The sequence below is a fragment of the Erpetoichthys calabaricus genome, chromosome 14 (genome assembly GCF_900747795.2).
Source record: "Erpetoichthys calabaricus chromosome 14, fErpCal1.3, whole genome shotgun sequence".
In the NCBI taxonomy this organism is placed as follows: domain Eukaryota; kingdom Metazoa; phylum Chordata; class Cladistia; order Polypteriformes; family Polypteridae; genus Erpetoichthys; species Erpetoichthys calabaricus.
In genome coordinates, this window is record NC_041407.2 from 76,996,342 (window position 1) to 77,020,342 (window position 24,001).

The 24,001-nt window shown below is 38.2% G+C and overlaps 1 protein-coding gene across 1 annotated transcript in view; it reads left to right on the forward strand.

Moving 5' to 3' along the window:
• Positions 1-12,239, forward strand: part of slc9a1a (solute carrier family 9 member A1a) — an 87,662-nt gene extending 75,423 nt beyond the window's left edge. Inside the window, exons 11-12 of the mRNA XM_028819945.2 lie at positions 583-655; positions 8,278-12,239. Coding sequence (XP_028675778.1) covers positions 583-655; positions 8,278-8,555 — 351 coding nt within the window. The 3' untranslated portion in view covers positions 8,556-12,239. The remainder of the gene's footprint in view (positions 1-582; positions 656-8,277) is intronic.
• Positions 12,240-24,001: the final 11,762 nt, after the last annotated feature.

Consider the following 24,001-nt stretch of genomic DNA (forward strand, 5'->3'; position numbering starts at 1 on the left):
CATGGTTATCAGGAGCTATGCCTCTGGAATCGCAGGCTGAGGTGGTGGTCCTCATTTTTAAAAAGGGGGGCAGGAGGGTGTGCTCCAACTATTGGAGGATCACACTCCTCAGCTTCTCTGGGAAGGCTTATGCAACAGTACTAGAAAGGAGGCTCCATCTAGTCATGGAAACTCAGATCCAGGAGGAGCAATGTGGATTCTGTCCAGGCCGTGGAACGGTGGACCAGCTCTTTACCCTCATGAAGATTCTGGAGGGGGCATGGGCCTGTTTGTTATCTCTTTAAAATTTATACATTCTATCTCTGTGTATTTTTACCTTCTTGTGAAGACGTGTGCATTGAGCTGTTTGGTGACTCTAAATTGACCCTGTGTATATGAGAGAGTACTGCAACTGCCACAGTCCTCCATGACTCTGTGGTGTTAAATATTATATTCGGAGATTGGACCAGCATAGATTTGGAGTGATTCACTGCAAAGAGCAATAGATCATCCATACACTGTATGTGTCAGGCTTTTATTACCTTTTAATGTTGTATTTTTAAGTAAAGTAAAAGTAAAGTTCTATCTCATTTCTAATTACAGATGAATAATTATCTGACAGTTCCAGCAAATCATCCTGATTCTCCAACAATGTCAAGAGCAAGACTTTCCTCTGGTATGTAAAGATATTATATTGCTGTTGTTTTTAACAAATTTTTACATTATTATTTTTTTTTTCTTTAGTCTTTTTTATGTTGTTACACATAACATTTACTTATGCTTTCTCAATGACTTTAGATAGCAGGTTTAAAATCCTGAGTGTGCCTAATTTAGCGTTGATTTCACATAGATATATTTGGAGGGCGGAATGGTGGCTTTGAGGTTGGGGATCTGTGCTGTTATCTGGAGGTTGGCAGTTCAAATCCTGTTACTGCCAGAAGGGATCCTACTCTGTAGGACCCTTGAGCAAGGCCCTTAACCTTAAATTTGCTCCAGGGGCACTGTATAATAGCTGACCTCCAAATGGGTGACTGTACAATGGCTGACCTCCAAAGGTCACGCGAAAAGACAATTTTCCCTTGGAAATGAATAAAGTGTACCAAAAAAAAAAGTTTTCTTCATGGGGCTTAGGGATAATTCTGTAAAGGCCTTGAAACTCTGAATTTTGGTTTAGTTTTTAAAATAAAAAATACTCTGATTAGTGTAGCCATGTTTTTAGCTTTGAAAAGATACAGAATTGATTATTTGATAATGAGTATGCACAAACTAGTAGTAGTTGGTTAATTTACCAGGTAGTATCATTCACATCAAGTGAGTCATTAAAAGTTAAACTTAATCCTGTGTTCGGGCAATGACCCATCAAAATGGCTGACAACCTCTAATTTCAACAGCATCAGGCATAATACAATTATGTATAGCTTTGCTATATTATAGAATTCCATTTGCAGGTGACAAACGAGTTGTCCCGGTCTGGCCAGACTGTACCTTTGTTTACTGTTAAGGGCTGCGGAACCCCATTAAGTTTATTTTCCAGATGGATGTAATTAAATGATTTTATTGACATTTTCTTCTGTTCCAACCAGCCATATAATTTGTTGTTTCATTTGTGTTTTTCAAAAGACTGAGGGTTTTCTGGGTAATTTTGGGATAAGTACAGGCAAATTTATAAAACTCTCCTTAACTCTGCCTGCACTTTTTTTTTTTTTTTTTTTTTTTTTTAATATTTTTATTTTATTAATTTTCATTGTAATCATTCCATACAAACAGATCAATTTATAACCCAACAAATTTGAAGACAAATCAAACCCCACCCCTGAGAAGGAGAGCTTAGCTAAAGAAAAATTGCTTTAAGCTTTTTAATAAGGCAACATTAGACAAAAGAAGGGGAGAAGTAAATATCTATATTAAAATAATATTGATTAAATCCTGCCAAGTTTTGAAAAAATTTTGTACAGATCCTCTAACTGAAAATTTGATTTTTTCCAATTTCAAATAATATAAAACATCAGTTTCCCACTGACTTATAAGAGGAGAATTAGGATTCTTCCAATTTAACAAAATAAGTCTGCGTGCCAAGAGTGTAGTGAATGCAATCACCGTTTGTTTGTCCTTCTCCAATTCAAGTCCATCTGGAAGGACACCAAACACAGCTGTTAGTGGGTTAGGAGGGATTGTGATACTAAGGCTGTCTGAGAGGCACTTAAAAATTTTTGTCCAAAATGATGTTAGTTTGGTGCAGGCCCAGAACATGTGACCCAGTGAGGCAGGAGCTTGGTTGCAGCGCTCGCAGGTTGGATCCTGGCCTGGAAACATTTTGGACAGTTTTAAGCGAGACAGATGAGCTCGATATATAATTTTTAGTTGAATAATTCTATGCTTTGCGCATATAGAACTCGAGTGAATTCTCTGCTTTGCTACCTTCCACTCCTTTTCTGATATATTGATTAAGAGATCTTCTTCCCAATGTCCTCTTGGATCTTTGAAAGGTAGGGACTCTAATAAGATTTTATATATTGCGGAAATAGTGTTTGTTTCCTCGGAATTGAGCAGTATTTTTTCCAGCATTGTGGAGGGTGCAAGGTGGGGGAAATCGGGCAATTTCTGTTTAACAAAATTTCTAATTTGAAGATAGTAAAAGAAATGTGTAGCTGGGAGGTTAAATTTTGAACGTAATTGTTCAAAAGATGTAAATATGTTGTCTATATAAAGATCTCTGAGCATTTTAATCCCAAAACTTTTCCAGGTATTAAAAACTGGATATACTTGCGAAGGTTGAAAGAGGTGGTTCCCTTGCAGAGGTGCCACTGATAAAAGATTTTCCATCTTAAAATGCTTCCTAATTTGGTTCCATATTCTGAGTGAGTAAAGCACGATTGGGTTATTAGTATATTTGCGATAACTTTCATTTATTGGAGAGCAGAGCAGGGAATATAAAGAAGTACTACAGGATTTTACTTCTATTGCAGACCAAGCCTGTGTATGTGCATTTATTTGTGTCCAGGTTTTTATGGCTTGTATGTTTGCTGCCCAGTAATAAAACTGAAAATTAGGTAAAGCCATGCCACCTTCTGCCTGAGGTCTTTGTAGGGTCGCTCTTCGGATACGTGGGTGTTTTGAGTTCCAAATGAATGAGGTTATTATTGAATCTAACTGTTTAAAAAACGATTTATTGATATATATTGAAATGTTTTGAAATAAAAAGAGAAGTTTAGGAAGGATATTCATCTTAACGATGTTAATTCTTCCGGCTAGAGTGAGATGAAGGGTTGACCATCTATGCAAGTCTTGCTTAATTTTTTCCATACAGACGCCAAAATTTTGTTGATAAAGAGCTTTATGTTTACTTGTGATATTTACCCCTAGGTATTTAAACTGATCTGCTATGGTAAAAGGTAGGGTGTCTAATTTATTATTATATGCTTGTGAGTTCACTGGAAAGAGTATACTTTTATTCAGATTAATTCTAAGACCAGATATCTTTTGAAATTCTGTTAGTGCTGTTAAAACAGCAGGGACAGTGTTTTCTGGGTCCGATATATATAAGACCATATCATCTGCATATAAAGAAATTTTCTGTTCCAGTCCTTCTCTGACAATCCCCTTTATCTGATGAGAATTTCGGCAGTGAACCGCCAGTGGTTCAATAGCGATTGCAAACAACAGTGGCGACAAGGGACATCCTTGTCTGGTACCACGTTCTAGTTTAAAGTAGTCTGAGCAAATTTTATTAATACAAACTGAAGCTTCTGGACTGGTATACAGTAGTTTAATCCAAGCACAAATATTCGGGCCAAACCCAAATTTCTCCAATGCAGTGAAAAGGTAATTCCATTCGATCAAGTCAAATGCCTTTTCTGCGTCTAATGATAGTAATATCTCTGGGGTGTTTGACTTTGCTGGTGAATATATAACATTAAACAAGCGTCGGAGATTTGAAGATAGATGTCGGCCTTTAATAAATCCAGTTTGATCTTGTGATATTACCGAGGGCAGCACTTTCTCCATCCTTCTAGCTAGGATTTTTGAGAGTATCTTAACATCATTATTCAGGAGTGAAATTGGTCTATATGATGCACATTGTAACAAGTCCTTATTTTGTTTAGGAAAGACGGTGATTAATGCTTGTCGAAATGTTTGAGGTAGTATTTGGTGGTCTTTAGCTTCTGTAAATGTTACCAATAAGAGTGGAGCTAGCTGAGTGGAGAATTTCTTATAAAACTCTACGGGGTAACCATCAGGGCCTGATGATTTCCCGCTTTGTAGTGACTTTATAGCGTCTAGTAATTCTGTTAGCGTTAGAGGTTTATCTAGTTCCTCAGCACTTAAAGCATCTATTTGTGGTATTTGTGAATTATCCAGAAATGCATTAGATTGCGTGTTGTCTTCTTTGGGCTCAGTGGAATATAAAGACTTATAGTAATCTCTAAATGTGTGCATTATTTTATTATGGTCGATGATTTCTTCTCCATTCTTGTTGGTGATTACTGGTATTGCATTGTGAACTTCTTGTTTATGAATTTGTTGAGCTAAAAGCTTATTAGCTTTTTCTCCGTGTTCATAGTAATGCTGTCTAGACTTATAAATAAGTTGTTCAGTTTCTTTAGTTGTTAAGATGTTAAGTTCTGTATGCAGGGCCTGCCTTTTCCTGTGAAGAGCTTCACTTGGACGCCTGGCTTGTTCTTCATCTATTCTAGTAATTTCATTTCTTAGCTCTGACACTTTCTTGGTTTCTAATTTATTTCTATGGGAAAGATATGAAATAATCTGGCCTCTTAGGAAGGCCTTTAGAGTTTCCCAGAGTGTTCCTGCAGAAACTTCTGTAGACGTGTTTGTCTCTAGGAAGAAGCTGATTTGTTTGGATATAAATTCTGTGCAGTTCTCGTCTGCCAATAAAAGAGGGTTAAGACGCCATCTGCGAGGTGAGTACGAGGGGCTTATTGATTTTAGCTCCAAGACTAGAGGGGCATGGTCAGAGATAACAATTGTGTCATATTTGCATGATTTAATTGTAGGCAGGAAATTATTATCTATAAAAAAATAATCAATTCTTGAGTAGCTATAATGCACTGGTGAGTAGAACGAATATGTTCTTGAGTTTGGGTTAAGAAACCTCCAGGGGTCTGATAAGTTGTGATCATTTAAAAACTGTGTAATTATCTTTGCAGTATTAGATGTCGTCCCCCCTGTCACGGGAGTCCTATCTAAGAGTGGATTTAAAACACAATTAAAGTCCCCAGCCATTATAATTTTATGAGTGTTCACATTGGGAATGGATGCAAATAGATTTTGCATGAATTCCTTATCATCAACATTGGGTGCATAAACATTTATCAAAATCATTTTACTGTTATATAAGTTGCCCATGACCATCACATATCTCCCTTCAGGGTCCGACACTACCTCTGATGCTACAAATGGAACTGTTCTATGTATGAGAATTCCCACCCCTCTAGTTTTCTTTATAAAGCTAGAATGGAACATTTGGCCAGTCCAGTCTTTTTGTAATCTGAACTGATCCTTGGTTAGTAAGTGGGTCTCCTGTAAAAATACTATTTTAGCGTTTAAGCCTGTTAGGTGAGAGCATACTTTCTTTCTCTTTAATTCGTGATTCAGGCCTTTAACATTCCAGCTCACAAAGTTAACTGTCCCATCATGGAGACATTGATTCTGAGTTTTTAATGTCATTTTATAGTTTTAATTGGTAATATGGCAGTTTTAATCTTAGTTTCAAGATTCCCCAGGAGTTGTTGCATGTTAGCCTGTTGCTGCATTGATATTTATAATTATAAGGATTATAAGAATAGATTAAATATAACCTGCTCTCCTTCTCTCCCCCCTTTATCCCCCCACCCCCCCATTTTGCCTCCCCACATGAGGCTAGACCCCACTTCGCGATGTTCCAGTCCTCTGACATACGAAGAGACAGAGCACGTCCAAAACAAAACAAACCCCACCCTGCAGCGGCGTTACAGAATTAAAACAGAGATATCTTTTACAGTTAAATCCTTAATACTATCTGCCGAAAATGTTCTCATTAACAATATTTAAGCTTGAAATAATCTTCAGCGCTTTTAAGTTAAGATATTAAGATTAAAAAAAAAAAAAAGAAACAACCCTGGGAGTGATTTTAAAAACTAGTCTAGGATAAACCTGGTAATTCATACTGTAATAGTATAATGGTAATTGTATAAATAGTAGAACAACCATTAAACCAAGGGTATGAAGTTAAACAGTCTACTTTAAGGTATAGTAAAATAAAAAAAAAAAAAAAAGGAATAAAAAAATAAATAAATAAAACGAATCCTACTTTAATCACTTCCACATTTTCACACTCACGTCTATAACTCTATAACTCTGATTAAAACATAAACATATAACATATAAAGTCCAGCTAAAAACAAAAAAAAAAAGAAGATGTATAATTATAATACCAGTCTCTTTAAACATGGATCCAGCAATCAGATCATAGGTTCTTCCCGTGCCTTGATAGAATACGGCTCTTTAATTTTAATTAACTTTCAAAAAAGTGTCGGAAACAGCTTCTTTAATTCTTTTTCAGCTTCTTCTTTGCTGAAGAAGATATAATGTCCATTTTGAACTTCCACTTTCAGTTTGGCAGGATACAAGAGGCTGTATTTGATATCGGCTTCCCGTAGCATCCTTTTAATGTCGTTGTAGGATCTGCGTTTTGCAGCTGTTGATGGTGAGAAGTCGGGAAAAATACGAATAAGATTATTTTCGAATATAATCTCTTGCTTGTGTCTGAGAAGTGCCATCACATCAAGCTTACATCTTAGTCGTTCGAAGCGGACAATAAAAGACCTAGATTTAAAGGCGCTTGGTATCTTTGTGCGATAAGCCGTGGCTATCTCATTTTCGAGTTTAAAGTCATCTCCAATTATTTTAGACAGTAATTCTACTGCAAATTTCACTGGGCTTGAGCTTTCTCGTTTCTCAGGTATACCCTCAATTCTTATATTATTTCTTCTGCACCCATCCTCCAGGGCTGCAAGTCTGTCTCCAAGTTTTTTGTATTCCGAGTTCGCAGCTGTGGCTTTTTCATCGGCGTTAGATGCCATTTGTTCCGCTGTTTCCACTCGAGCCGTGAGTCCCTGCTTAACGTCTTCCAGCTGATCTGAAACGTCATTAATATGATCATCAAGCCTTTTCAGTTTGGAGTTAGTTTCTTCAATGTGTTCCACTAATTTCTCCAACATGCCTTTAAAGTTCAAGTCGAAATGTTCAAATAGACGCGTTTCCTTATCTTTGTTATCCTTCTTGAGCTCAGTGGCCACCTTCTTAAGATCATTTGTGTTATCTTTCTTAAGCTCCTTCATGGCCGTAACTATGGCAGTGGACTGTGTAGCGATCATCTCTTTCTGTGTAGCGATCATCTCTTTCAGTTCGGACAGTTCGCTTCTGCTTTCGTGCTCCGCAAGTGAAAATGCTGCTCCTGTTACAGGCTCGCGATGAGTAGATGAGAGCACGTCCTGCAGAGCCCTTTCTAGTCTCGAATGATCCTCAGAAATCGGCGATCCCTCGCGACCTGTATCACTTGCGCCTTTGCTCCCATTTTCACTCTCGACTGGAGACGATACAATGGAGCGGGGTCCCAGGAATTCTGCGCACTCTTCTGCCTGTTCTAGGTCAGTCTCCGTGATGCCATACCTTACACTTGCACTCAGGCCGGAAGTCTGTCCGGACTTCGATGCAGCTTTAAGTTTCTTTTCCGGTTCTTTCTGACTTTTCTTCTTGTTACTCATGCTTGTATATTGTAGTGGAAGTTCCTTGGTCGGGTTAAATACAGGATACCTCTAAATAATATGAAACACGTGGGAAAATAAAGCCGCTGCTAGCGGAGCTCTGCTTCAGACGTCCATCTCCTATAAACGGACGAAACCAAATCCTCCACTCTGCCTGCACTTCTGAACAGATTTGCGTGTGTGCTTATGTATATAAAGATTTGCAAGGTCTTGTGTTTTTCTTTTACTGCTTAATACTTGTTGATCTGTTTAAGTAAGACTAGTTTCATGGACGAGTGTTATATAAAATTATACAGAACGTCTATAAAATTAAAAATGTTTGTTTAATAGAAAGAGAAACTCTTCTGTAGAGTTACTGATGCCAATGGTTTTATATTTTATAAGCATGTCACAACTAATAAAGTGGGAGGTGTTGCGTTGTTCTACTTTATCACTTATTTTAAATGCCAAATTTGTAAACCATGGTGGCCTAAAAACAAAAATATAAAAGTATATTGTGTTCATATGAGCTATTAACTTTTTTTTTTAAATACAGATCCAAATGCTTACATTCCAAAGCCAAAAGCAGGGATCCCAGCAATCACTGTGGACCCTGCCTCTCCGCAGTCCCCTGAATCGCTGAATCTGGTGGATGAGTTATCAAAGCGTACAGAGGAGGAGGAGGAAGAAGGCATTGTGATGAAAATGCACACTCCAAGCACAGATGAAGTCTTCACCTCAAACAATGCAGAGAAAGAGCAACGTTTAATGAGATGCCTAAGTGACCCTGGTCCTCATCCTGAAGGTGAAGAGGAGGAGCCTTTTCTACCATGAGTGGAAACATTCACCAGTTCACATAATCAGCAGTCATTCCCTTTTTTAAAGCCAAGATTAAAACAAATATAATTGTAAAAAAATAAATAAAAAGCCATTTCCTTTTTGTAACAAGTTCTTTATCCGTTATTAATTGTGCACATTTTAAGCTGGCCTTATTTTACTTGATTGATTGATTGTTATTGGGTAATGGAAGTTCATTTTGGTATGGAGTTAGCATAGATGTGGCCCCAAGACCACCTTGATTGTTGTTTGTTTCTCTCCCCAAGCAATTAAACTGGCCTGTTAAGCAATATGAAGTTAGAGTGATGCAGGTAAGGCATCATTGCAACTTCTAGAATTCATTTCATAGCTTGTGGTTTTGGGAATGCAAAATATTTTACAATTGTAATAGAGTTTATTGCTGCAAAATGACAAAAACAGCACTAATCTTTTTTGATGCCTAAATTATTTTGGAATGGTAGGCTTTTCTAAATACCGGGTACATTATATAAACTGTATAAAATGTATATGTAAAATCTCTTTGGATTAGTGCGAAAGCCAGGTTTTCTCCTCTGTCTGCTGTGCTGCTGTTCTGTAAGAATGCAAAACATTTTTGTGTAGTTGGTGTCCGTTATGCTGTTCCCATTGTACAAATCCAGTTTGTCGTCCTTCAAAACCCAGCTGTGGATTTTTGACTTGTACAGCATTATTTATTGGTGTTGTGTTTTGTTTCCTTTATCTCTCCTGTCTGCAGGCATTTTGCTGAAGTCAACATCAGCAATCACGACAGTATCTTCTGCTTGTGCTGTCTTTTTCGTATAATTTAATTATTTTTTTTAATATGTGTATGTGGTGTTTGTGTACATTTTTTCGAGTATCCCATCAGACAAGACATAAAATATTTTGTGGCTGTATTCATAAATTGTCTGTGTTTGCGTACGCTTGTGCACTAAAATGTGCTGATTACTTTTTGTACACAATGTGCAGTATGGTATCCAGACTTAAGACTGACTGACTGTCAGAAACATATGAGCATCTGAACAGTCTTTATGTAGTCGTCTGCATGTTAACGCTCCTCCCTGTCTCTGTTTTTTTTATTTGTTTTAAAGGGAGCAATGAGTATATACTGAGTTTGGAATCAGCCAAGTTGATGTAAATGCTTAGTGTGGTATTTACTAAGAGCTACACCTATTCTTCGTTCTCTTTTTGTATACTGGTTTCACTCCTGGAGCACCAGTAGAAGGCGAATAAAACCTTCAGGCTTTATGTTCTTTGTTTTGTGTAACAACAAAAAATGCTTTATATTTGGCTCTCAGAAGATTTTTGCAGCATTTTGCCTTAAGGAATTAATGAACCAAAATGAGTTTTCCTTTTTGAGTGGCTTGTACAGTATGTATTTAAAACATTTTATAAATGAAAAACCAAAAAAAAACCTTTAATTTTTAAAATCATTCTCTTTAGAACATATTTTAAATCACTGATGGTGGGCTTTTTCCAATTAGTTTAGGTGCTTTTTCAATTTTCCCTACTATATTTGCATATTTTCTTTCATTCTATTACAGAAAACTGAATATATCTTCATACCTCAGTTAGCAAAGTCCTCTTAAACTCTGTGCCCAGTCTATTTGACTGCTAATATCCCCCCATAACACCTGCAGGTCTAGAAGTCAAAGTGGCTCACACTCACTTTCTTTTATCAAAATTGACACTATGCAACATGTTGTTTTTATCAACATGAAAAGTGCTAAAGACTTTCTTAGAAATTAAATTATGCTATATAATTGTAAAGTAAATGTTGGAGAAATTGTTTTATTTTAAGCTTTATGTCAGTACAATTTTCTGATGCACTGTGATTTAAAAAAAAAAATGTTTCTGCATTGCCTCTAATAGAATTCATTTCCCTCATTTAATCTGTAATGTTTCATGCAGAATCATGCGGAATGTGCACATCTGTACTCCAATACACCCCTTGAACCTGAAAGTGGAGGTTGTGAACCCAACAATGCATACAGATCTCGTTCAGTTCTGTGGTTGCACAGAATCTTGAATTGACCAGAAACAGTGACTAACAAAATTTTAACCTGAACAGAAAAGTTCATAAAGTATCAACGCTGGTGTCTGTCCTTTTTAAACACTTACAAGAAAACGTTGCTTATGTGCAATATAGAGTTGCAGAATTTGTATACTTGATTTACAGCACTCCTTGTGCATTGTTGCTGCTTTTACTCAATTTTTGTGTTCTTTTTTTAGGGGAAAATGTACAATTTGCTTAGTGAAACAGCAAGATGGCTGGCCTTCAGGTAGCTGTCTTTGTCGTTTTTCCTTCCTCAGTTTTGTGCCAAAGTTTTGCTAAACCAGTTGTACTCTGAATGAGCTCTGTCTTGAGAGATTGTGTGTGTGTCAAGCGGCCTTTTGTGGAGATTCTCTTTAAACTATGGAGTTCTTTCTCACTTATCCTCTGAGTGTCTAGTTCAGCAGCATACTGTAGTTTTACATTTGCAAAGGTCTGAAATATTAATCTCCTACACAAACGAATTGAGAAATGAAAATCTACACTCATTGTTACCATAATCCTTTGTGCATCACCAGTCACATTGCATTCTATCGATTCAGAGTCACTACATGTGGGAGCTCTAATGTTTATATGACCCTATAGGAAGAATTTCTGAGAGGCTGAGCTTACCCCAGGTTAGCGTGCTGCTCAAATAACAAATCAGACTTCTCTTCATCTATATTGAGAAATTATAACATCTTGTATTTTAAAGGACTTTATTTGGGGACCCAAGACAGTCTTTTAAATGTTAAGCACTCAGTTTGAGTTTGAAGTATAGCTGTTTGTAACAAGAGCCAATATGGTTAGTGTGGAGTTCTGCTCTGGCAACACTGGATGGGTCTTTTCTTTTTACCACCAAGCTAGCTTAAAGAAGGCTTCATCAAGTGCCAGGCCCCTAACACAAGATCTTCCAGTCACATGAGCAGTTGGCAGCTGACGAGCAAGCACACCCAAGGAAGAGTGGGGCAGTCACATGCTCCTGAGCTGCTATTAGTGCCACCATGTGTCTGGAGGATCTCCTGTCCGGAGCAGTTGGTTTTGCAAGCCCATTCTTGAATAAATGAGGTTATTTGTTTGTGTTTTTTTCTCTTTTTCTCCTGAGTCATTCATTACATTTTTTAGAGGAATGTGATTACTTATAAGCTACGAGCACCTCTCTGGTGTTGAGCATCGTTCAGGGGTTAACTTAATGGGCTCAAACCTGTGCTGTTTACTTTTCAGCAAGAGGCATCCTAATTATTCAAGTGTAAGCCAAAGCAGAAAGATTTACTTTACTAAGGTGGAGTGTTCTCCTGTATGTCTGGTGGGCGCTTTAGTGGATCCACCCATGATAAATTGAACTTGTTATTGGCCGAGCTGCATGTGCCTCAGGTTCATTGACGTTTTACATGTAAATGTATCTTCCCAGCTGGCGGTGTTTTTTTTGTTTTTTTTCACTAGCAGTTTTTCACCTCATTCCTTTATGTGCCCTATATAATATATAAAGAAATGTTGCAATAATTTTATAATCAATATATATATGTATGAAGTACTGTATATGTCACTGACTAGTTCATAGACTACATGGGTCTGACCACTGTTGTAAATGCAAAATCTAATCTGCTGTATCAGAATATATAATAAATACAAAATTTAAATTTTTATTAAAATATTGAAGTGTAGTGACTCTTTGTGTGTGTGTGTGACCAAGCTGTTAACTAGACAGTTTCATCACCAACTGGCACCCAGGTTTCAGCACACAGCTCTTCTTTGTATTGGTTTGAGTTGGTTTTCATCTGTTATTGTTTATATGGCCTCTTGTATAGTAGCAGAACACTAAATTAATTATTTTTCTGAAGTCATTGTCTTGGATTTCAGAAGTGCTCCTCAGAACAAATTCCATTGTAGCCAAAATGAAACCTACAATGATGCAACCTTGGATGAGTGACTTAATGCCTAATACTTTCAGAGCCTCAACAGAGAATTCAGGTTTTAAGACTGGAACATTTCTGGAAGCAGGTCAGTATTTTCAAACCTAATTTTATCCTGTTTGTGATTTCTTAGAAGTAAACAGCAGTGTATTTTTCAGAAGGCATTAGGACTTACTGAGATTCTGTGTTGTACTAGGGTATTGTACTGTGTTAGCCATTAGGAATGTGGTGAGAAGTTAAGCAAAATGACACCTTTTATTGGCTAACTAAAAAGATTACAATATGCAAGCTTTCGAGGCAACACAGGCCCCTTCTTCAGACAAGATGTAATACAGAAACTGGAGTTCCCTGTGTTTATATAGACACTCTAGGACAGATACAACTTTGGAAAACCTGTGGAAAGATTTATTTGGTGGACGTAATAGTGATCAAAAGGAAATAGTGCCATCTACTGGCCAAAGGTAAAATAGACAACTGGAACATAATGCTGGTTAATTAATCCTTTCTGCATTTAATAAATTCAGTTTAGATTGCTGTATTAAACCCTTAAAAATTTCTTATCGATTAATGTTTTCTCTGTTAAGATTGAAGACAGATTGGTGTATGTTTATGAGGCAAGTTACCCCGAAAAGTGCATAATAACATCTAAGAAATATAAATGCTTTTAAGGAAAAATGTAAAAATCATGATAAATGTTTCTCATGGTAGTATGTTGTGAGCGTCCGCTTCCTAATGAGGCACATAAGGTTGATTTTATGTTTGAAAAAATAATGTAATCAACTGAGAATCGTGGCTGTGGAGTTGGCTGTGTGTAGTTCGAGTCTGACTCCAGCTGTTGGGTCTTAATAAATAAGCTTGGTATTATTCAAGTCATAGATATTTCTTCACAAACATTGTATATATGCATTTGCTACCTGAAATTGTGTTTTACAACTAAAAGTTTTCTATAAATTAAAAATACAGTATATATAATATACAGTATTTTTTTTCTCACTGGCACTTTATAGAGGAGGCTTTTGGGGCATAGGAACTCAACATGAAAATAAAAGCTTAAAAACTTACTAATTACATCCAAGACCGTTGATGAGTATTGACCCGCCTCTTTCAATTACACGCAGACTGTAAAATAGTTTACACGTCTTTTTTTGAACTAACAAAGCACCAATATAGTGAGATTCAGGCTATGCATGCCTTCCCAATGTTTGTTTTCTCCCACAATAACCTTTTACCCCCCCCCCCCCAGGCAGGATTTCCTATTGAAAGACCAAATCACAGTAGACCATTCATGCCACGTGGTTGTTTTTTTGTATTGATTTACTCCCATGTATATGTGAGAATTCACACAAGCAAATAGGAAACTTTTGCTTACCTTGACAAAAACAGTACAAGGCATATGCAATAAAACTATTATTTCCAGATCCCTTTTGTTGTTGGAAACATGCAGAGCATTTTTATATATCAAAACCTTTGCTGTCTCATTGGTAAGTTTCTAGCCTTTTTATTTTCCACTGGTGCCCCATGCACCCCTTACCACCACTGTAAAGTGCCAATATATAAAATATTTTTTACAGGTTACTTACCCCATGGAATTTATAATGATGGCTGAAAAAAATTTTTATTCACTTGTTTTCATGGAGATCCAAGGTAACCTTTGTGATACAACAGGCAGCTATGGTGACCAGCATTGCACAACAGCAAACAATATCAATAACATTGATGGGGGGAAAGCAAAAATCACGTTACTCGTGTGGCACAATCCATATTTTGCTAAAATATCGCTAAATAAACCACTTCTGGAAAATGCTCTTGTCCACAAAACTGAACATGCTCAAACACAAATGAGCGTTTGAACTGTCGTGCTCAGGGTGCCACCTATTTTGAGGTGAAGTTATGGAGGAGAGAGACCGCCAGTGCAGCTCCAGAGTGTCCATCTGTTCTGCTCGTATTAGAGCTGTGTGCAGAATTGTTTGTTAAACTTGTCCTCACAGGTACTCGTACTGCTTCAGTGTTTTAATACTTTTGATAAAGTCAGTCCAACCCTCCCAAATTAACAAATAACAGGTTCTAAATGACTGTTAAAGAATTTTGAATTTATGGAAAGCATAACAGCCATATTAAGCAGCCTTGTTAATGAAATATCGAGCAAGAGTCACAAAGCCATTAGCAGCTCCAAAATGAGAGTGATGGATGTCTATACACACAAGTTCATCATATTATGTCGCTGTTTTCTGGCTTGATGCTAAAGGAGAGCACATCTTGCCTTTCTTTGAAACACAGTTTGGTTGGACACTTCAATTTCTTCCCTTCTAAATCTTAAACCAATGGTCATCCGCTCCAAATGGCAGACTTTCCTGCCCTTTTTTCACTTGCCTGTCTTCTCCATTTAAACAATAAGCTTTAAAATACTTGGTGCTCAGAAATATCATAAAAATAGCAGCATTAACAAATGTAATTTCTTTTTGTCCATATTCAAAGCAATAGCATTGAGTTTTACTGCACATTACGGGCAACTTGTCATGCATTTCTCAGTCCTGACTGCCAGTTCTCTCCCTGGTGGGTGTTAGGGTCTCACAGCCCAAACCAAATCCTAACCAAACATTTGTATTTCTTTGGGCAGGCAAGCCTCAATGTGAATTTTAAATGTAAATCAGTTGCACTGTCACTTCAGAGAATGATTTTAACAAAGCATTGATATCAAAATAATCGAAATTAAACAAAATGGCAGTGACTCACTATTTAGTCATGCACTTGAGTTGGTTGATAAAAAGATGTCACAGCAGTGAGACTCCTGCCATGAAAATTCCGATTACTTACTAGCTAGAAATGCAAGTTGACCCAACATGTGATTCACAAAAGAAGAATCAATTAAACAACAGAGTGGCTGATGCCTGGTCTGTCTCAAATGACACCAGATTGCCATGGTACTCCTCTGACATTGTCATCTGATAAAAATACAGCCTTGTAGATTTAAACTTTCACAGCCTTGAAATTACCTGCTATCCAGAGAAATCTCTTGGCTATGAACTACCTAAATTGAAAAGACAACACATCAAATGCAGAATCAAATGGCTTTGAGATGAATAAAGACAAGCGACAATAACATGTCCACGGCCTGAAGCGCACGACTCAAACTGAAAACTGCATGCTGCTTGTCCAGTGGTAGCGCCAGGTGAAACCACTTTCTACATATATACTGTACCTGTGCTTTTTGCACCACACTTCTGTGCTGCTTTGAACCTGGAGCATCAAACTGCTGGCTTCTTTACCATGAAGTGAAAGGAGTACACACAGGCTACCTTGGTGGCGTTTGTCAAATGTAGCAGTATCAAGCAGTCCTCTCCTGTAGGGGGTGTGGTAGAAATTAAATTTGGAAATATATTAAAGAAAGAAACTTTGTCCTCAACTTGGACCTCTTTGAGTCAGGAACCAGGCAGGAGGAAGCTTGTCCATTTCGTCATTACAGGGAGCATTCAGCACAGTAGTTTGTTACAGAATGATCAAGAAGCAAGGTTGCAGGTTCAACAGTGCTGAAGTAATCCTGACATTTATACTCTGATTGGTTAAAAGACATGAGATGTTTTGAGCAGAGAGCAGAGTTAGCTTAAATACCCCAAAATAAAAGTCTTGATAACCCATTCTTGTTCTTCTCACATTTCTCAGGTTCTGCCCGTACCCTAATTTCTGTGAGACACCTGTCTAGTCTTCACTGGGTGCAGGACATCAGCTGGTTTTCTTAATCCTACTAGAACATCCTGTGTATGACATCAACCTTCTCCAAGCACATTCTTGTCTTTTTTTGTTGACTTAACTTCTATCTGGTTTCCTCATGCTGCTTGAACAAGTTTCTGACATTTACTAATCCTTTTATACTACTTCTAAGATAAATGTTAGATTTAAAGTGGAAAGCATACCAAAACACTCTATGCCCCCTAAGTTTCATTTTTCTTCCACAGAGGTGAAGATCCAGAAGCCACTCGGGCCCTTCAACAGAATGATGAGACATTCCCGTAAATAACACCACTTATCCTAGTTAAAATTGCTGTCCAGCGGCCATCGAGTGCCTTGTTCACAGCCCTTTTCTGTGACTTTATTCCACTTTTTTAAATATGCTCATTAACACTTTTACTATAGTTTACTAACATATACGATGCTGGACTACCTTTACTGGGAAACTGCGATGCATGGCATCCAGCCTCATTACCCATTTTTACCAAGATTGGCTTTACTAAAATCTTTGCTTCAGACAACTATCTTCAACTGTCTTTTTACATGACATTACAGGATTCAAGGACTGTCAGTCATCGGCACTGCCCAACGCCATTTATCAGCAGAAAGTGGGAAATCTGAGTAAAGGGTTCTCCCAGACCTTACCTTTAAACTCTACTTTCTTTCCCCGAATAAGGCCAGGACCAGTCTGAGACTACTGGTGTTGAATCCCACCGCTGCCACCAACTGACGGGGTTTAGTAAGAATTTACCTCAATAAAATGCATCACAGCCACTTTTATTTCCTTAAATGTCCAAAGCAAGGAATCTCTTCATTGACAGACCCAGGCTGCAAGGTTTGTGTGTGTGCATTGCACACGAGTACAGACTGAAATGAACATGAGGCTTTCTCAAGGGTATGATGTTAATTCTGATAACCTGTTTGTTTGTTTGGAGAATCAGCACTTCTAGATACATACCTGGATTAACCAAGATGTAAATCACTAAAGGTCAAACAACTGTTTTAAAAAGGAATGTCTGGAAATGAGCAACACACACACCTGAACCTTGCAGCTCGGGTCTTTGTGTGGACAATAAAGAAAATCCCTGCTTTGAACAATTACAGAAATAAAAGTGTCTGTGATGTATTTTTTTAGGTAAACTCTTACTGAACCTCTTCACTCTCAATGTTTTGCTGATGCTGATCTGCTCTTTTTCTCCTTTTTCTAAGTTACTGTTGCTACCTTGAAAGAAAGCAAATGATACCTGACTCTCTGTATGTGTTCACTGGCTAGTGGTGTACAGCCTTGGCAGTAAAGTGACCCAACTGGTTGTGCCAAAAAAGTGGTCTTCATTCTAAAACTAAGAATAAGGGGCTCTAGCCTTCATGCTCCATTACTAAACTGGAAAGTTCAAGTTGGACATGTGCCCTCACACCCAACAACATTTATTTCTCTAGCACATTTTCATGCAAACGACGAAGCTCAATGTGCTTTACAACATGTCAAATTAAGTCGTTAATTTGCAAAGAAAAACAAAATTTAAATTTGGATAATAATAATTACACATAAATAGTACACAAAAATAAATAATTCACACATCTTTCCTGAAGAAGTGTTGCCTTGAAAGCTTGCATATTGTAATCTTTTTAGTTAGCCAATAAAAGGTGTCATTTTGCTTGGCTTTTCTCTACACTTACATAAGATAATATCATTAAGAGAAATGGGGTCCTTAAATATAGAATTATTTTGTAAGTGTCTAGATAACCGTCTGATGATAGGAATACGTTGACCAGGGTGGAGAGAAAATATAAAAGAAAATCTACAGTTACACTGAAGAGAAAAATAAATAAAGCTATAGAGACAATCTCAGACATATTCTTAAGCATTTTTTGTTGGTGAACCCAGAACACTGCAGGGCCGATTGGTCAAGAACCTCAGCCAGACATTTTCACATTTTACAAAGGTGACTTATTCTAGTTAAGAAAGTATTTTAAGCATATGCTTAAGAAGAAAAAGCGGAGAGTTTTTCTAAACACTTTAGTAATAAGTTAAATTACTGAGGGCAGTTTATTACTTACAGTATTTTGCACATCTTCTGGTGGTGCTGTGCCCCACTAGCCCTTATAGCATAAGCCTGGTATATTTTTCAAGTCAAAGTCAGTCCTTCCCAATTATGGTGTCTATTAAATTGCCTCATAAAATTGTGTTCTAAAGTTAATCATTACTTATTTTAAAAAATATACCTAGCCTGTTCCTGTGATTTAAAATGTAGGTGATGGAGCTGGGATCCAAATGTGAAAACAAAAGCCTTAAAACTTACCGAATATGTCCCAATTGACACAAGTAGAGGTTTCAGCTTAAGCAACACATTTCTTAGGCGTGCAGGTATGGTAAACTGGAGGTCTTGTGTTTTATTAGAGACTAGTCATTTAGCCCGTTACAATAACGGGCGCTAGAACAGTAGTGCATAAACATTAGTAGGAACAGTCTATATTAAATGGCAAGGGACTTTGACCTCATTCCTTTTGTTGGTCGTATTTTTCTTTCTTTCAGCCTTTCTTTTGTTGATGTTTACTTGCTGAGCTGACCGTTCTTCGTGGGCTGCCGCCGTGTATTGTGTGTCTTTAATTTTCTGTGACAGTAATACTGTCTTGTACGGCTCTATTCAATAAGGGCGCGAACAAAAAGGCGAGCTTCAAAAGGGCGACCTCAATTGAGCGCGGCGAATAAAGTAGATAATTTAGTTCAAATGGCTCTGGAACATGTGAAGAGCAACAAAGGTGCAGATCTTTATTTACGGGCGCCTTTATTTGCTGCGCCCAATTGAGGTCGCCCTTTTGAGGCTCGCCTTTTTGTGCGCGCCCTTATTGAAGGATACCGTCTTGTACGTCCGTAATATGCCTTTAATTTTCTCTGACGGTAATACAGGCGTGCGCGTCGGTAATATGCCTTTAATCTCCTTTGACGGTAATACTGGCTGGTATGTGGCTGTAATATGCGTCACTGTATTGTGTACCTTTAATTTCCTCTCGCGGTAATACTGGTTTATATTTCCGTAAAACACCTCTAACTTTCTCTGACAGTAATATCGCGCATCGCACCGTGCCCCGCGCATGTGCACTTCACCAGAAGACACCCACACACGGACACCTGGACGCACATAGGGATTTTATATATATATATATAGATTCCTGGTACAGTTTTCTTGAAGTTTAGTTCATTCAGCTGCTCTCAGCAGGTATCATTTGTACCCTGGGCACACCCCCAATTTGCCAAATTTAAGGCGGCATATTATCCTACTTTAGACTCTGCAGTCTCATGACTTTTTAACAAATGTTGCTCTGCACAAAAAAAACATGCGGCGTGTCAGTGTACCCTGAAAGCATCTAATTTGAGTAGGCATCTGCCGTGATTCAAAATTAGTGCCAACAGCACATGAATGCTCATCTCATATTATTCTCTTATGTCATATGTATGCAACTCAAAATGTTTTCTTCACAGAGAATGCTCGCACAAATGCTGAATCACATGACAACAGAAACACACTCATATTGTTCGTTTTTCCTAAACAGGCACCTACATTTCACTTATTATACAGGTGCTGGTCATAAAATTAGCATTTCATGACAAAGTTGATTTATTTCAGTAATTCCATTCAAAAAGTGAAACTTGTATATTAGATTCATTCATTACACACAGACTGATGTATTTCAAATGTTTATTTCTTTTAATGTTGATGATTATAACTGACAACTAATGAAAGTCCCAAATTCAGTATCTCGGAAAATTAGAATATCAATTAAGACCAATGCAAAAAAAGGATTTGTAGAAATGTTGGCCAACTGAAAGGTATGAACATGAAAAGTATGAGCATGTACAGCACTCAATATTTAGTTGGGGCTCCTTTGGCCTGGATTACTGCAGCAATGCAGCGTGGCATGGAGTCGATCAGTCTGTGGCACTGCTCAGGTGTTATGAGAGCCCATGTTGCTCTGATAGTGGCCTTCAGCTCTTCTGAATTGTTGGGTCTGGCGTATTGCATCTTCCTCTTCACAATACCCCATAGATTTTCTATGGGGTTAAGGTCAGGCGAGTTTGCTGGCCAATCAAGAACAGGGATACCATGGTCCTTAAACCAGGTACTGGTAGCTTTGGCACTGTGTGCAGGTGCCAGGTCCTGTTGGAAAATGAAATCTGCATCTCCATGAAGTTTGTCAGCAGCAGGAAGCATGAAGTGCTCTACAACTTCCTGGTAGACGGCTGCGTTGACCTTGGACCTCAGAAAACACAATGGACCAACACCAGCAGATGACATGGCACCCCAAACCATCACTGACTGTGGAAACTTTACACTGGACCTCACGCAACGTGGATTCTGTGCCTCTCTTCTCTTCCTCCAGACTCTGGGACCTTGATTTCCAAAGGAAATGCAAAATTTACTTTCATCAGAGAACATAACTTTCTCTTACTTTCATCAGAGAACATAACTTTGGACCACTCAGCAGCAGTCCAAAGGCGAGACGCTTCTGACGCTGTCTCTTGTTCAAGAGTGGCTTGACACAAGGAATGCGACAGCTGAAACCCATGTCTTGCATACGTCTGCGCGTGGTGGTTCTTGAAGCACTGACTCCAGCTGCAGTCCACTTTGTGAATCTCCCCCACATTTTTGAATGGGTTTTGTTTCACAATCCTCTCCAGGGTCCATAGGTTATCCCCATTGCTTGTACACTTTTTTCTACCACATCTTGTCCTTCCCTTCGCCTCTCTATTAATGTGTTTGGACACAGAGTTCTGTGAACAGCCAGCCTCTTTAGCAATGACCTTTTGTGTCTTGCCCTCCTTGTGCAAGGTGTCAATGGTCGTCTTTTGGACAACTGTCAAGTCAGCAGTCTTCCCCATGATTGTGTAGCCTACAGAACTAGACTGAGAGACCATTTAAAGGCTTTTGCAGGTGTTTTGAGTTAATTAGCTGATTAGAGTGTGGCACCAGGTGTCTTCAATATTGAACCTTTTCACAATATTCTAATTTTCCGAGATACTGAATTTGGGACTTTCATTAGTTATCAGTTATAATCATCAACATTAAAAGAAATAAACATTTGAAATACATCAGTCTGTGTGTAATGAATGAATCTAATATACAAGTTTCACTTTTTGAATGGAATTACTGAAATAAATCAACTTTGTCATGATATTCTAATTTTATGACCAGCACCTGTAATGTGTGTTGTTATTTTACTTGGCCCACGAAATGAGATTCACACCGAGTGGCAGCGTGCTGCGTATTGATGAAGGGTGTGCATAAGAGTTTCATTGTGCTTTGCACAAATGACTGAACAGATTACAATGCATTGCTTTTTCTTTTTTTATAAAACTCAAATTTTTGAAAGAGCCATTCCACCTGCACGTCAATACTAAGTTCACAGGACCAAGCAACTCTCAGAATTATGCACTTTCTGTGTGTGTATGCATAAAAAAATGAACTCGTGAGAAAATGAAAAAGTTAGATTATGCGACAGAGCCAAACCACAATGAAACAGACTGCAGCGTCCCAAGCCAGTTATCAAATTTTGCAGTGCATGCTGGGTCGCCCTTTGTAATAAAAGAACTGAGGACAAAATGTTTTGAGTGAGTAAAAATAACTATTAAGTTTCCTAGTAGACTGGTGATCAAGCCCATGTGATGATGATGTAGTGCTGAGCTCTGATTTTATTCAGCATTATTTGTATCACATGTAGTGAAAGACTGGGAGTGATTGCTTGACATTTTATCATTTGTCATTGTCTAGCTGTCTACAGAACAGAGGCAAGCAATTCACGTCTGGGCATCCATATGTAATAATGTCAGTCACATTACATGGAGATGGCTTTTCAAAGTTCAACTGAGACCCCTGGGACTGAAAGATCGCCACGGAGTACGACGATCAGCAAGATGAAGCGTACCTTAAAATGGAAGAATCTCACAAATGTGTTTAGCCTTTTCTTCCCTTCCTAAATGACATGGATTTGCTTTTTTTCAATCTCAAGATGTGGATCCATGCTCAATAACACTCTTGGCTTGAAAATGGATGTATTTGCTGTATTTATGTATTTTTTATAAGAAATGCTTCACTATAGAACACAGTTTTTTGTGAAAGAATACAATATACTGTATATACCCTGATTATGAGGAAACAACTTTGCTTACTACTTGGTTCCACTTCCATGGATGTACAGTAAGTCATAGACCTAAGGTTCCACCTGCACCATTTCCACATGCTGGGTCATTGCGGTGTCAGAGTTTGATAACATGTTGTATGTTGGCCAGACACAGGTGAGAATTTCTCTGTACACACAACAGTATGACTGCTACTACCTGATCCCACTTGACCTTGATGTAAGTGACAGAATGAATGATCCACTTATTTTTATACCTGCACAACATCTGTATAAGGTTTCATCTTACTGCATCTGCATCTTACTTACTTACTTACTCTTTTAAAACAATAATAACTGGTGCATGATCATACTTTGTTTCATTTAGGAACAGTCAAATTCTGATTAAATATAAATTTTCTGATTATTAAAAAAAAGGTCTTAAAATAGTGCAGTGGGCTCATAGGTGTTTAAGCACGTCTGTCCTGGTGCTAATTATTGATGGTCTATTCTGAGTGGTTGCTTTGTTAGGCACAGCAGAGTTAGTACAGTTTGAAATGGGTGGGCAAGTTCCATCAGTTTTTGAGACTCCAGTTTGCGCCTCACAAATGGTGGATTAAGGCTATTCTTGATGAAACTCACCAAGTGTCTATTAAGTGAATGAACATTGCAGCAGGCAGCACACAGAAGCATTTGCTGATCAGGTCAGACCATGTAACCAAGTCTGGTATCTAAGCAACCCAGAGTCTCCATCCTGGAGCTCCAAGTAGGTGGAGTTAACTTACTTGACAGTACTTGGCATTATTTAAGTCAGATAACCCTCCCCCAACCCTAGCCTTTACCAGAGTGTAACTGTGCGGAGCTCTATTGACTGCCCATTGGAGTCACGTCCACCTACTTAGAGGTCTAGGATGGTGGCTCCGGCCTGCAGAGATGTATACTTGATGTACCTACTGTGTTTGCTTTTGGAGAGTCAGCTCTTACAGATGGAGTGGGGCCAGATATGTGATTGCCAGCAAACTCTCTAGATCCACTCCACAGTCTTAATAGAAGTGTGACAATCACCAAAGGTCCAACATTTCTGGTGTTAAGAGGTGAGAGCGAGGAACAGCCTGGGGTGGTTAACGGCAACTAGATAGAGAAGCCAAAGTTATGCAGTTGGAAAGAGTTTGGATTGTGTTTAAGAGGCTGAAGCCTTAACAATTCACATGTGAGTAAGAAGATTGCAATGAGCGACCAAAGGTGGACAGGCGTGTGACAGAGTGCAGCAGGTGATCATCACGAGTGTGCATGTTCAGGACAGGTGAGACACGACTGGTATTCACTTCCTGTACTAAGTCCCCCTGACAGCAGGATGGGAAGTTCCCATAGGTGTGTTGAGATTCATCGATTTGTGTTCTGTTGTAAAGCAGAACAGTAGATACACCCAGCTGTCCAAGGGCTCAAACCCGCTCATCCTGCGTGGTATCTCTCGGCATGTGTACGCCTGTCTTATCTCAATACTCTTTACAATATTAAGAAAATAGACTTGGATTAGGATATTATAAAAACAGGCAAATAATTACCAAAATATCAGCATTACACTAATCTTGCTGATCCACGTTGGAGACAATCATGAGTGAATTTTGCGTAAAGCTAAATGGGAAAAAGTAGACGGATAA